This window comes from Centrocercus urophasianus, unplaced genomic scaffold (assembly GCF_019232065.1).
Source record: "Centrocercus urophasianus isolate 14NV4802_14NV808 unplaced genomic scaffold, USGS_Curo_1.0 seq_9, whole genome shotgun sequence".
Taxonomy (NCBI): domain Eukaryota; kingdom Metazoa; phylum Chordata; class Aves; order Galliformes; family Phasianidae; genus Centrocercus; species Centrocercus urophasianus.
This window is the reverse complement of record NW_024885532.1, coordinates 5,283,461-5,295,632: the sequence shown is the minus strand read 5'-3', so window position 1 is coordinate 5,295,632 and position 12,172 is coordinate 5,283,461. Positions and strand designations below refer to the sequence as shown.

Genomic DNA, 12,172 nt, shown 5'->3' with positions numbered 1-12,172 from the left:
ATGAAGAACTCACATTTGTATGTACATATAGGCAATACATCAGCAGTAAGATAAAGAGTGTATCTCTGAAATATTTATCAAGACTTCAATGTATTTATCAAGACTTCAATGTAAAATTTGGCATTCTTATGTAGAATTGTAGCAATTCAGTTGATCCTTAGCTCAACAAGTGAAAATTAGCAAAATGGAAGTTCTTCATGCATAGTCAGAAGATTTACTCAGAGAAAGATATGTGAAGGTCAGAATCTGTGTTTTGGCACTGCATCAGTCATGCACAGAAACTGAATGACCTTACTGCACTCAAGACAAGACAATCCTGTCTACATGACAACAATGAAAAACATTGTCTTCTGACAATTTCTGAACAATTCTAAACTTGTGCATGGAGAAATTGCTGCCTTATTCTTTAAAAAGTGAATTCTAAAAAAAAAAAAAAAAAAGACATTTAAAAATTATTTATTTCATTTTCACTGACCAGTTCCTTAAATTTCCTGAAAGGCAGCTAGGAATAAGCTTTTTTCTTTTCTAGTGAGTTGGAAAAAAAAAAATAAAAAAAAAATTATACAGAATAAATAGTATATATAAATCTAGCTAGAATTCATTGCAAAAATAAATCTGACATGTTCTACTTTTTGTATTTTTTCCCACAACACTTTACTTTCTTCTAGATTCTGCAAAATATAACATTATTGTACAAACAACAGCTAAATACTATTACTGTTCCTCACACATATATTTTGTTGCAGTTATTCTATTTGGAAATTGCTTTTGGGTAGTGAAGGAAAGAACCTGCTTTTTCACCTGGAAGTTCCTAGTTGCAGCAAACTAATTTCCTCCAAGGATAGTTAAAGCCAGCACAGAAATTATATTTATAGATAGATATATAAAAATCAAACTTATTAAATACAGCAATATATTTACAGCTGAACCTCAATATTTTTTCCAATTGCTCATGATCGTGAGTTGAAACACCAGTGATGCACAATATTTTATAGCAGCAGCTTAAGAAAAGATTGTCCAAACTTAAGTAAAGCTATCAGATAGGGTATCAAAAGGCTTGCAGTTCTTCTTGTAAGATGTTGGGTAAACACATATATTTTTTGTTCCTCATACTGATAAAGAATCCATATGATGAAGTTCCATATAAAATATTAAATACACGCAGGCTCTCTGTCAGTGGATGGATACACGAAATTTGTTCTTTTTTTTGTTTGTTTTTAACGGATATTTAGCATGACAACATTTTAAATCCTTTCATATTTATTATAAGAGTACGTTAGGTGTGGTTGTAGACAATGGTCATGTATGCAGTACTCATACTAACACTTAATACACTCTAAGCTTCTAACTACAAACACAGGTGTGAGGGCTTGTTTATTTTTCTTTTTGTGTTTGTTTTAAGGAATCTAATTAAACTAGGGGAAAACCAGAGAGTACAGGTAACAAACATTTTTTCATAGGTTAGGTACACAAAAGAGAATGCCATACACACCTTTAAAAAATGCTAAGGAATATTGCAACAAGCAATCTTCCTCTCACAGTTCAATCACACAATTTGTGTTTAACTTGAGACATATTGTCTACACACAACCCCATGGCTTCCCACAGTGATCCCTGAGTTTTTTAGGTTTTTTTTGTTTGTTTGTTTGTTTGTTTGTTTGTTTTTGCTAGGATTACTGCTGTGCTTAAGTTCTAACTGTTAACATGTCATTACAAGGCACTTTTATTTTCAACAGTTCCAACTTAAAATGGAATACAGAAATTTGGCCCAAGCCCAATGTGTTATCACATCATGTTTGCTGCTCAAGGACTTCCAGGTAGTCAGGCTCAGCATGTAAATTAGCCTTGAGTTCAAAATACTCATTTTTAGTTTGTTCTAAATAAACCTTTCTTGGTCTGGAGTACATCAGTGACTCCATTAGTTTTAGTTCCTCATGTGTTCCAGGATAATGTACTTCCATTTCAGGCTGGAGTTGAACAATATTTTTTCTTAAGTACTCTGTGATTCCAAGTTGCTGCAGTTCCCTCTCTTTTTCAAGAATGTTTCTGTACAAGCAGCTGGCATCTTGAAAAGACAGAAATTCTGCGGATTGATCTGCAGCCGTATATTTGACATTTGAACCAGTAAGTGGTGAACTATTCTCTCTTTCCAGGAGACTTCTGCAGAGATGTTTGGAATCATTAGTTGCTTTCTCATTTTCCTCTTCTTGTTGTTCAGTATGCTTTGGGCTGAAGGATGGGCCGTGATAGACCTGAACCATGGGAGTAATCATACGTTGCTCATAGAGAGCTGCAGCTGGACGCTCTGTTGTGTGATGTGTTGTTTTATGCCCATACATACTATACTGAAGGTGAACTGGGCTACTATCCCTCATTTGTTCATTGGCTTGTTTCTTTTTACATCTTCGCCGCCGATGCAGAACAAGAACAACTATTCCTGCTGCACAAAATACAATAATTATAAATACAATTAGCAGTCCCAGTATTAGAACAGAAAGTGGGACAGCATCTGTAAGCGACTGCAGGATGGTGTCTGCAGTGTTGCTAGTAGTAGAACTAGAAGTTGCTATAACAACAAAACTGGCATGAGTTGGTAGGGCAGGGCTGTTTATTAAATCTGGACACAAGACTTCACTGTTGAGGGATTTCAGTTTTTTTTTTTCTAAGTGTCCTGGAGATTTACAGAAAATGTCACCCATCATTGTACTCTTACTCAGCTTTTGTATCCATTTTTGCAGTCCAACTGAATCACATGTACAGTCCCAGGGGTTGTCTTCAAGTTCAATTTGTACCAACATATCCAGTTCATCCAAGACATTGCTCACAGGCAAATGAGCAAACTGGTTTGTTTTCAGATTTAATCTGGCAAGTGGCACCCCAGAAAAGATATGGGGTGGTAAAGTCTGCAAAAGGTTATTATTTAAGTAGAGGACCTTAAGTTTTGGCATTGTATTAAATGTCCCTGGTAAAACTTCTTTGATGGCATTATATTCAAGGTACAAGTATTCAAGGTGCTGAAGGCCAAGGAAAAGATTCTGACTCAGCTTTGTAAGATGATTGCCATTGAGATACAGTTTCTGCAGTCTAGTCAGATTCATGAAAACTCCTTCCTCAAGGATTTCAATACGATTGTTCCCCAGATGAAGCATTTCCAGACTAGCATAGTCCATAAGATCTGACTTAAGTAATGTCTGAATAATGTTTCCTGCTAGAATAAGTTTTTTAGGATTTGTAGGAGGAGGTCCTAAATCAGACAGGCTTTCAATATTTCGCTCCTGACAGTGCATAAGAACTCCTGAGAGCATATGGCTGGTGCAGTGACAGGGAATGGGACAATAGATTCCTGGAAATTGTGTAGTTGGTTTTGAAGTATGAAGCATTAAATTTGTTTCTTTAGTAGGAGCTTTCAGTATAGGAATGACCTTAGTTGACAGGTGACTATCACTTACAGAGGTGGTTACAACCAAGGGCAGTGACCCTGAAGGATCTTCAAGTTCATTGACAGTAGGAATGGGACAAAGCGATTCTTTTTTCAACCTGTTTAATATGCTGCCTTTGATAACTGGAGGACTATTGCATACAACATCTCCTATTATTGACTGAGGAGGCATGTTTTCCAGCCATGTCTTCAGCTGAAGCAAATCACAGTTACAAGCCCATTTGTTATCTTCCAACTGAAGGTCTAGTATTCTACCGATGTGTTCTAAAAAGCCAACATATGGTAGTGTCTGTAACTGGTTTCCCCGAAGATCTAAATGAGTCAATGGCACAAAACGAAATATGTTTGGAGGAAGGTACTCAATAGCATTATCATTCAAAATAAGCACTTTAAGCCTACTGAGCTTGCTAAAGGCACTTGCTTCAATCACTGTGATGAAATTGTTGTCCGCCTGAAGAAATTCCAAATTTTCCAATCCATCAAACGTATCTTCTTTAAGTGTTTCTAAAGAATTGTGATTTATATGAAGTTGCTTAAGAAGGTTGAGACCATTAAAAGCCCCAGGCTCAATATCTGCAATATTATTAAATCCAAGATGTAGAGAGATAGCATTAACAAGGCCAGCAAAATCATTCACATGTAGCATTGTCAGGCCATTGTTTAACAAATTAAGATGGAAAGGCCGTGATGGTGGGACATTTATTTCTGACACCATCTTGATGCCTCTTTCTTCACAGTTTATAATCATAATGTCATCCTTTTCTTCACAGGAACACAAACTCTGACAAGATCCTCTGATTCTAGTAAAAGATGTTTCTGACTGGAAAGGATCAGATGCAACCAGAACTGAACATACCACAAAAATCCAGAGCTTCATCTTGCTCAGCAGATTCTATAATAAAGAAAGGGTGAGGGGAGGCATGGAAAAAGAAAAAGCAACAGTCATGATTTCACAATTTGTGCAATTTGTGTTTTGTATGTTTTTTTTTTTTCTTTCCTTTTTTTTCTTTCTTTTTTTTCTTTCTTTTTTTGGGGGGCAGGGAGAGGGAGGGGCAGGAAGGGAGATTGCATGTCCCTTACCTGCCCTGTCTCAGCTTTTCTTGAAATATTTAGTTTAATGTACTGAATCAAGAGACAGTCATAAGGAGTGCTTCAGTATTTTCATGCTGATACACCTCAGTAGAAGATAATCAGAAAAGCATTTCCTATATATAAATATAAAATTTATATAGGATATGGTTTACCAATGTACAGAAATAGTAAATTACTGCCCCAAGCAATTTACATCAAAGCTTATAAATTTCAGATTATTTTTTTATGTCACCATATAACATTGCAGATTTTAAAAGTACCTTTCTAAGTTCAGCTTAATTTTGTCCAGCTGCTAAAGAGATGATACAAGTTTTGGTTTCATTCAACAGCGTGTTTTAAGAAAAAAATATATATACTAACAGGATAGAGGGAACTTCTTTGATTCTGCATTACGTATGTAAGTTAAAAGTTATTTCCTCTGTAATTCTTGTTTCTTCAAACTGGGAAGGAAGTAGACAAAATACTGTTTTTCTTGTAGATAATTTTTAATGTGCAAAATGTAGTTCATGTATATTTAGTAAAAGAACACATTTTAAACCTCTTTAATACTGTAACATTATTATATAAAATATACACATAATAGTATATACAATTAAAGAAAAAGAAGAGAGAAAATAAACTGCAGCATATTTCAGAAAAATAGGTGGGCAAGTAACAAAGAGATTATTTGGGGACTGATTATTCGGTTCCTGTCAATTATTATAGATATTAATTGACACAAGAATTCTGAAATGTACACTGAGTTAACTTTGCCTTACTACTTAAAAACTATTGGCAGCATCATCAGTAAGTTATGTAACTTAAATTGTCAGCCACCATACTGGTCTCAAACTTTCAATACCTGAGAAATGCATCATTACTGTACAACTGTGAAGTCTAGAGCAAAACGTACACATTTGAGTCAACTATATGTTATTGTTTGAAATTTGTTTATACTACATTTTTCAAGTGAAGATTCTCTGTTTCTATCTAATTGTGTGAATGAAATTTTTTTCTTGATATGTGGGATAGAGTTAAATCTTCAAATGGAATGGAAGATTTACTACAGAACAGTATTTTGGTGCACTCCATTCTATGACTGATATAAGCAGGTTTCTTAAGAAATCCAGATACTAAATTTCTATTAATTTTCAAAGTAACTTATAACAGAAAGTACAAAATGTCACTGCACAATTAACTATCACTACAGAATTAACCACTTCAAGTGTTAATTTCAGAAGGATTAGAGCCCTTTCTGAGAATATATTCAACTACATGCATGAGCATTCTCAAACTATGACCATATGTTTTGATGTTTCTCAAAAATACGTTTTTAGTAATGGTGGTACCTTAGTAGAAGCACCTCTTCTCAAGGATGCAAGGACTTACATATGTAAGCACCTTAGTGCTCTGGTATGAGTGTTTTATACACACACACACACACCAACAGTAAATGTATGCAAAGTGTGTTTTCTCCATTAGAAAATTTTGATAACTGGAAGCAGATGTGTGAGTTTAGAAGTAGTGAGTGCAACTTGTCGTGTTTGAAAGTGCCCCCTAAATACATGTCTGTTTCAGTACAGGAAATAATTTGTTTTGTCTCACAGAATAGTCCTTGAACTCTAACTGCATATGTTTACTATATCTTATAAGTTGCTGTTTTTTTTTCTCTCAGTGTGTATAGGGTAAGATACAACACAACAAAACTTTATTTTGATATAGATATTTTGATACAGATATTTGATATTTTGCTATATTCCTAGCAGAATAATGCTAGGATCAGAGTATGCTAGAAATTTATTTATGATTTATATTCATCAGTGTATTTTCCACTGACCCAAGGTAAAAGAACACAGGCTCTTTTCACAGACGCCATCTCCAAACCTACTGTATGACTAGCTGAACCTCTGTCTACACTTTTTTTTTCCCCCTATAGAAATTCCAGCCTTGATCTGCATCAAATGCAAACTGTAGTTAAAAAATCCCTGGGAAAACATAAATGAAAAAAAAGAAAACTAATCTGAAAAGCATGTTGCATTCAAGCACATATTTAAAAGAATATTTATTAAAATGAAAGCCTTCTTCTTAGAAATGAAAATAACATTTGTTACCAGTTGGAAAGCAGTCACATTTTAATCATCATCATACTTCTGTGGACAACACTGCTAGAACTCTCTCACACACATAAACACACACACACACACACACACACACACACTTAGAAAATAATACAAGAATTCTTTTATTTTCCCTTTTTTTAAATTTTGGTTTTGTTCTGAACACTCAAGAACATCTGATGAAGCGATGGGCTATAACTGTAAAATGAAAACTGCTTTCCAGTGGCAGATGATCAACATGAACTCACAATGAAATAAAATTTGGTCTAAAAGACTTAGTAAGTTTGATGTTTTTCTGTTTCCTGGGGTGAGCTTTCTCAGAGAATTCTATCTAGTAACTTAAGTTAGCTGAGTTAATCTGCTTTCAGTAGGTCACTGTCTAACTGCATAATGTGTTTTTGCAGTATGAATTCTGAACGACAAAAAATGTCACAGTGTTCTCTACAAAGCAATGTTGAATACTTTCAGAATTAATCACTTTACAGCAAAGAACTCACATGATTGACAAGTAACAATCAACAACAGGTTCTTAGGACACTGAAATTGCTTTACTATTATTTTACATTTTACTTGGGTTCTATTTTTTGCTTGTTTTAATTCAACTATTAAAAAAAAAAAAAAAAAAAAAAAGGAATTTCAAAACCTCCATCCTGGAAGTGGCACTTTCTAAAAGCCTTTAGGATTGTTTATTAATTTCTGAAGGGAACACAGTCAAAGTATTTAAGACAATTTTTGCACTTCAGAAAATAAAAGGTAACATCTATTCATTCCACCTTCAACTGACATCATGTCAGTGTTTCCTTAATAAGCATATTCAACTATTCAGATATACTGTTCACAAGATGAATAAATGCACCGGGAAGACTGTTTGCAGTAAGAGTATAAACCACCATCATTTAACCTAAAAGTAATTCAAAATCATACAGAAAAAAATAAAACTAATTGGTACTGAGAAATGAATTTCTTAAACTCAGAGCTACTTAACAAACTGGAATATTTTACTTACCTGTACAGCAGTAAAACCCCCTGAAATGCTCAGTAATGCACAGTTGGAGCAGCTGTGTGAATGCAATGCAATTTTTTTCTGTGAAAAATAGATACTTTCTTCTCAGTTTATTTGCTGAAAGCTCTCTTGATACTACAGCTCCATATAGTCAAAATCCTTGTTCAGAAGACGAAGTACAAAGCGTACAACTGAAAAGAAAAAAAATCCAGACAGAGTGCACATTAGACCATCCTGTAAGCAGTTTTCCTTTTCTCTCAATTAAAATTCACAGCATACTTCACAGCTATGCTGACTTTTCTGCATACAGTTAACTGTTTGCAAGCACTCGAATGCAGTAAACAAACAAGATGTTAAGCACAGCTTTACTTGATCACTCGGCTGGTCAGATTTTTAGATCCTAGCTGCGTCTGTGTTCTCTGTGCTCTTTCTAGTCTTTCTTGTTAGCTCAGTTTGTTATTAGTCAGATTGCCAGGGGCTGGGAGGTAGGCGTGAATAAAGAGACTTCTTGGCTTTTGACTCAGCCTTTAAGCCCTTCCCCATCAGAGAGCTTTAATCTGCCAGTGTCATTTAATATAAGATCTAGCTCCACCTTGAGACAGATCAGCTCTTCCTCCTGCAACGTGCAAACCTCCTTTTTTCCCGTGTCTAACTGAATCTCAAAAGTAAAATTCAGCTACTTATTTTGTGGATAACTGTTAATTGTTAATTTTGTGAAGCAGTAAACCACCTACTGTGGCTCTTGTTCATTTCTTCTCTGAGACAGATCTTGCATTTAATTTATATCTGTAAATGCTTGCTTTAAATACTGTAAACATTCCAGACTTAAAGCACTTCACAAAACATGCCATAAGGGAAACATTGTCCTCTGCAAAATATGTGTATCACAATTAAATGCAGGATTATTCAAAAATATAAATGAAACTGTACAGCTTAGTTCAGTCAACTCACTGTGACTGGAGTAGAAAATTATTTACGATTTTGTCTTTTATTTCTGAAAAATAAAAAAATACATACTGATTATGTTTGCACAGTGATTGCAATCAGTCTTATTTAAAAATACCCCTCTTGTTCTGCAGGACGAGAACTGGGTTAGTTATAATTGGCTCTTTTACAGATGCAGAGTTTTAGTACCTATCCATGTGAGATTCTGTTCTAATTCCATGAAATATTTCTTTGATGAGAAATGGTCTGTTCTCAGTGTGACAGCATTCTTAAATGTGTGTCTTCTGAATAAAGTATTAATTTCTTTGTGTTCATAAACAAGTGATTAGCAGACCCTGTAGGACTACAGAAAAATGTTTCATTCATCCAAGGAACAGCCTTCCTACACTGCTTCAGCTGAATTTACATGCTGTAAATGCTGTTTTCTTGTTCATCCTACTACCACAAGGCCACAGACATTTTGGTAAGCAACAACAGATCTGGTACTTGGGCATATTAATAATGTACAGCATATAATTTCTGATTTTGTTTGTTCTGATTGCATCCCGATTACTTAACAGTTTGCTTATTAGAGGCCCTATACCAGTCAGGCTCCAGTAACTCCTTTTGTGCTGATAGCCCTCCAGGTGAAAAGGTATAATGGTATATGTTCCATATAATGTACGTTACCAAAATTTTATCAAATATATATACATACATGTCTTTATAACCTTTATAATGGCCTAACAAGCCAAAACCTTTATAGAGGCTTTGGCTTGTTAGGAGAAAATCCTTTGTGCTTAATTTTTTACAGGTTCTCATACCTCATACTTGAATGAGATGGAGAATATCAGTAATTATACATTTGTGTCATAAATGAAAACAACTTTACTACACTTTTAAGTTAACATCCACTAGAGTAAAACATGATCACAAAAATGTTTCCATAAATCAACTACTAGAAAACAGAAATGCATTTCATAATCATATACAATTAAAAAAAAAACACTGAGAATGTTTGTCATTTCTTATTATTCCTTACTTATTTAGTAGATTTTTAAAAGCATGGCTAATGGTTGTTTTTCTACCAAAAAATGAAAGAATCGTTTATTAAGTTATTATAAAGAATGTTTCTGGAAGTGCCTGTTGATGGATAAGACTGAACTGATACGAATTTTGCAGATTCCACTTAAAATGTTCATCTTTATCATTTTTATAGTTGCTCTGACAATGTTAAAATTTTTGAAGCTGTATAAATAAAATCTAAAACTGTCATGCTTACTTACTTCCATGACAGCCAAAATATTTTATATCATTTCTCTTTAATTCTTTACTAACTACAATATCTCCACTTATCATAAGTAAGGAGACAGCAGTTCTGTAACTAATGTGTATGTTCTACAGAATTATCCCCCCAGGTACTGAATTTTGGAACAGATAGAGGTGGAAATTACAATGCCTTGTATTTAAACCTTGACAGAGAATGACTGAGTGCTATGTGTCAAACTTTATTAAATTCTATGTTATATGATAATCTGTTCAGGCGCCTATACGCTACAGACAAAACTACTGACACAAACTACATTTTGATACAATTAGAAAAAAAACCCTCAAGGCTCTTCTGGAATACTTTGTTTGATGTCTGATGAAAGTCTTAATAATTCGTTCTTTCTTTTCAGGAAAATTTTGAAGACTACAGAGAAGTCTGTAAGAAGTAACAGAAAGCCATCCTGTCAGTCAGAACTTATAAATACAGTTACTTTGGAGAATGTTTTTTTATAAGGAATATAAAATGTAGTCATTAAACTAATGTAGTCATGAAGTTTAAATTTACAGATTGAAATGCTTGAAAACATTAATTTTCTTGGTACATTAACAATAATCATCATGTAAATATCACATTCCCTAAAGGATTTTAAAGAAAAGCTGTGCTGAAACTTTTATTATTTTTGTTTCATTTTTCAAACTGAAAAGTTCTGTGTTCATTAAATTAGTTGCTGGATTGAACAAAAACAATCTTACTGTACTCTTAGTAATTTCATAGAATATGCAATAGTGGGTATAAATAGCCTTTATTTTAGGAACAGGTGACACTAAACTGATTTATGAAAATAATTTGTACTTTTTCTTTAGTGCACCTACTTTATTGTATTATTTATCTTACTGGAAGTGTGCAATCTGTTATTTAACTTCTATTATTTCCTTCTGTGCAATAGATCTTGAATCTCCTCTGTATTTCTCCTTTGTTTACTCACTGACAGAAAACTCACAGTTATGCACAATGTAGGGAGAGTTTATTATCAAAGTTAAATTATCCTAACCTGTTCTGAGAAAATCTGTATTCTTCTCACCCCCCTCTCTTCCTTCCTCTTCTCTCCTTTCTCTCCCACTTCCCCCTCTGTCTTCCTCCTGAGCTTGGCAATATTTGAATGGTGTCAATTCAAAAAGTAATGCCTGGAGGTGACTGGTCTGGAGAGAACAAAAGTCACCTGAGTACCTGCGGTCTTCCATTGTGATGAATCAAATTCATACTTTTTAGATGTACTTGGCTTGCCAATTACCTGAGAACCAAACAATTGAATTCTGATTTGACATTATGTAGTATGCTAACAGCCTAAAAATCTTTGTAGCACTCTATCTGTGATCCATTATCCTAACAATCTTTGCAACCTTTGCAATTTTTGTCCACTGATTTAGCAATAATTTTACTGTAGTTTTAGAGTCAAGTAATGCTCTGCATTGCCACATAGGCACTGAAACTTTTAAGACAGTTTGTTATAAAGCACTTTTTTGTCATGTAGGAGAGAAAACACAAAGTGAAATCAGCAGAAGAATTTCCCTTGTTTTCACTGGCATTTGACATCTTTTATATAATTACTCCTAACCTCTTGGCAATATTCTTTAAAATACATTTGTATGAAGAAGTAAATTAAAACATAATTGTAATTTAATATATGCTACATATGTTCTGTTTACTTTTCCATTGTTAAAGAAATTGTGTAAAGTTTTCAAAATTAGTAACAGAACGGTTCTGTCCTGTGTGCCATAGTATTTTAAAATAAAATAAAATAAAATAAAATAAAATAAAATAAAATAAAATAATCATGTTTTGTCTTCTTGTTCCTAAGATGGTTTGTAGACAAGCACACACATACACATACTGTACAAATTTATCATGTATTTTGAAAAATGTAATTTTTCAAGATGTTAACAGCTCCAGATGAACTGATAGCTTGAAATTAATCTGTCAATGGTTTTTAAATTTTACTCTCAGAACAAAAATATACAGATATACTATGTTATAAGCATTTACAGGAAAAGGGAACAAGGAAAAAACAATCACTAAATGTGCTGTTATCACCAAGTGGAACAAAAATTATGACAATTTAAATGTTTTTCTGTTTGTTTCTTTTTCATGTTGAAAAGCATTGGTTTTAGTTTTTTCTAGTAAGTCTAAATAGGAAACTGTCAAACAGTGGAAAAGCTGTGTAAAATATTAGTATCTTATTAGATGCAAATTAGGTTCTACATGCTGAGTATGCCTAAGCCTGTTCATGATAATAATGCCTGCACATAGCCTAATTGTAAATTACATGATACTTCTGTTCCACAGAAACT

General features: G+C 33.7%; 1 protein-coding gene across 1 annotated transcript; it reads right to left on the bottom strand.

Moving 5' to 3' along the window:
• Window positions 1-1,617: 1,617 nt before the first annotated feature.
• SLITRK6 (SLIT and NTRK like family member 6) lies at window positions 1,618-8,082 on the bottom strand. Its single transcript, XM_042839244.1, has 3 exons — window positions 8,000-8,082; window positions 7,634-7,821; window positions 1,618-4,331 (listed from the first exon to the last, which is right to left on the bottom strand). Exon 3 carries the CDS (start codon window positions 4,314-4,316, stop codon window positions 1,791-1,793), a length of 2,526 nt encoding a protein of 841 aa, XP_042695178.1. The 5' UTR covers window positions 4,317-4,331; window positions 7,634-7,821; window positions 8,000-8,082; the 3' UTR covers window positions 1,618-1,790.
• Between the last annotated feature and the right edge of the window lie 4,090 nt (window positions 8,083-12,172).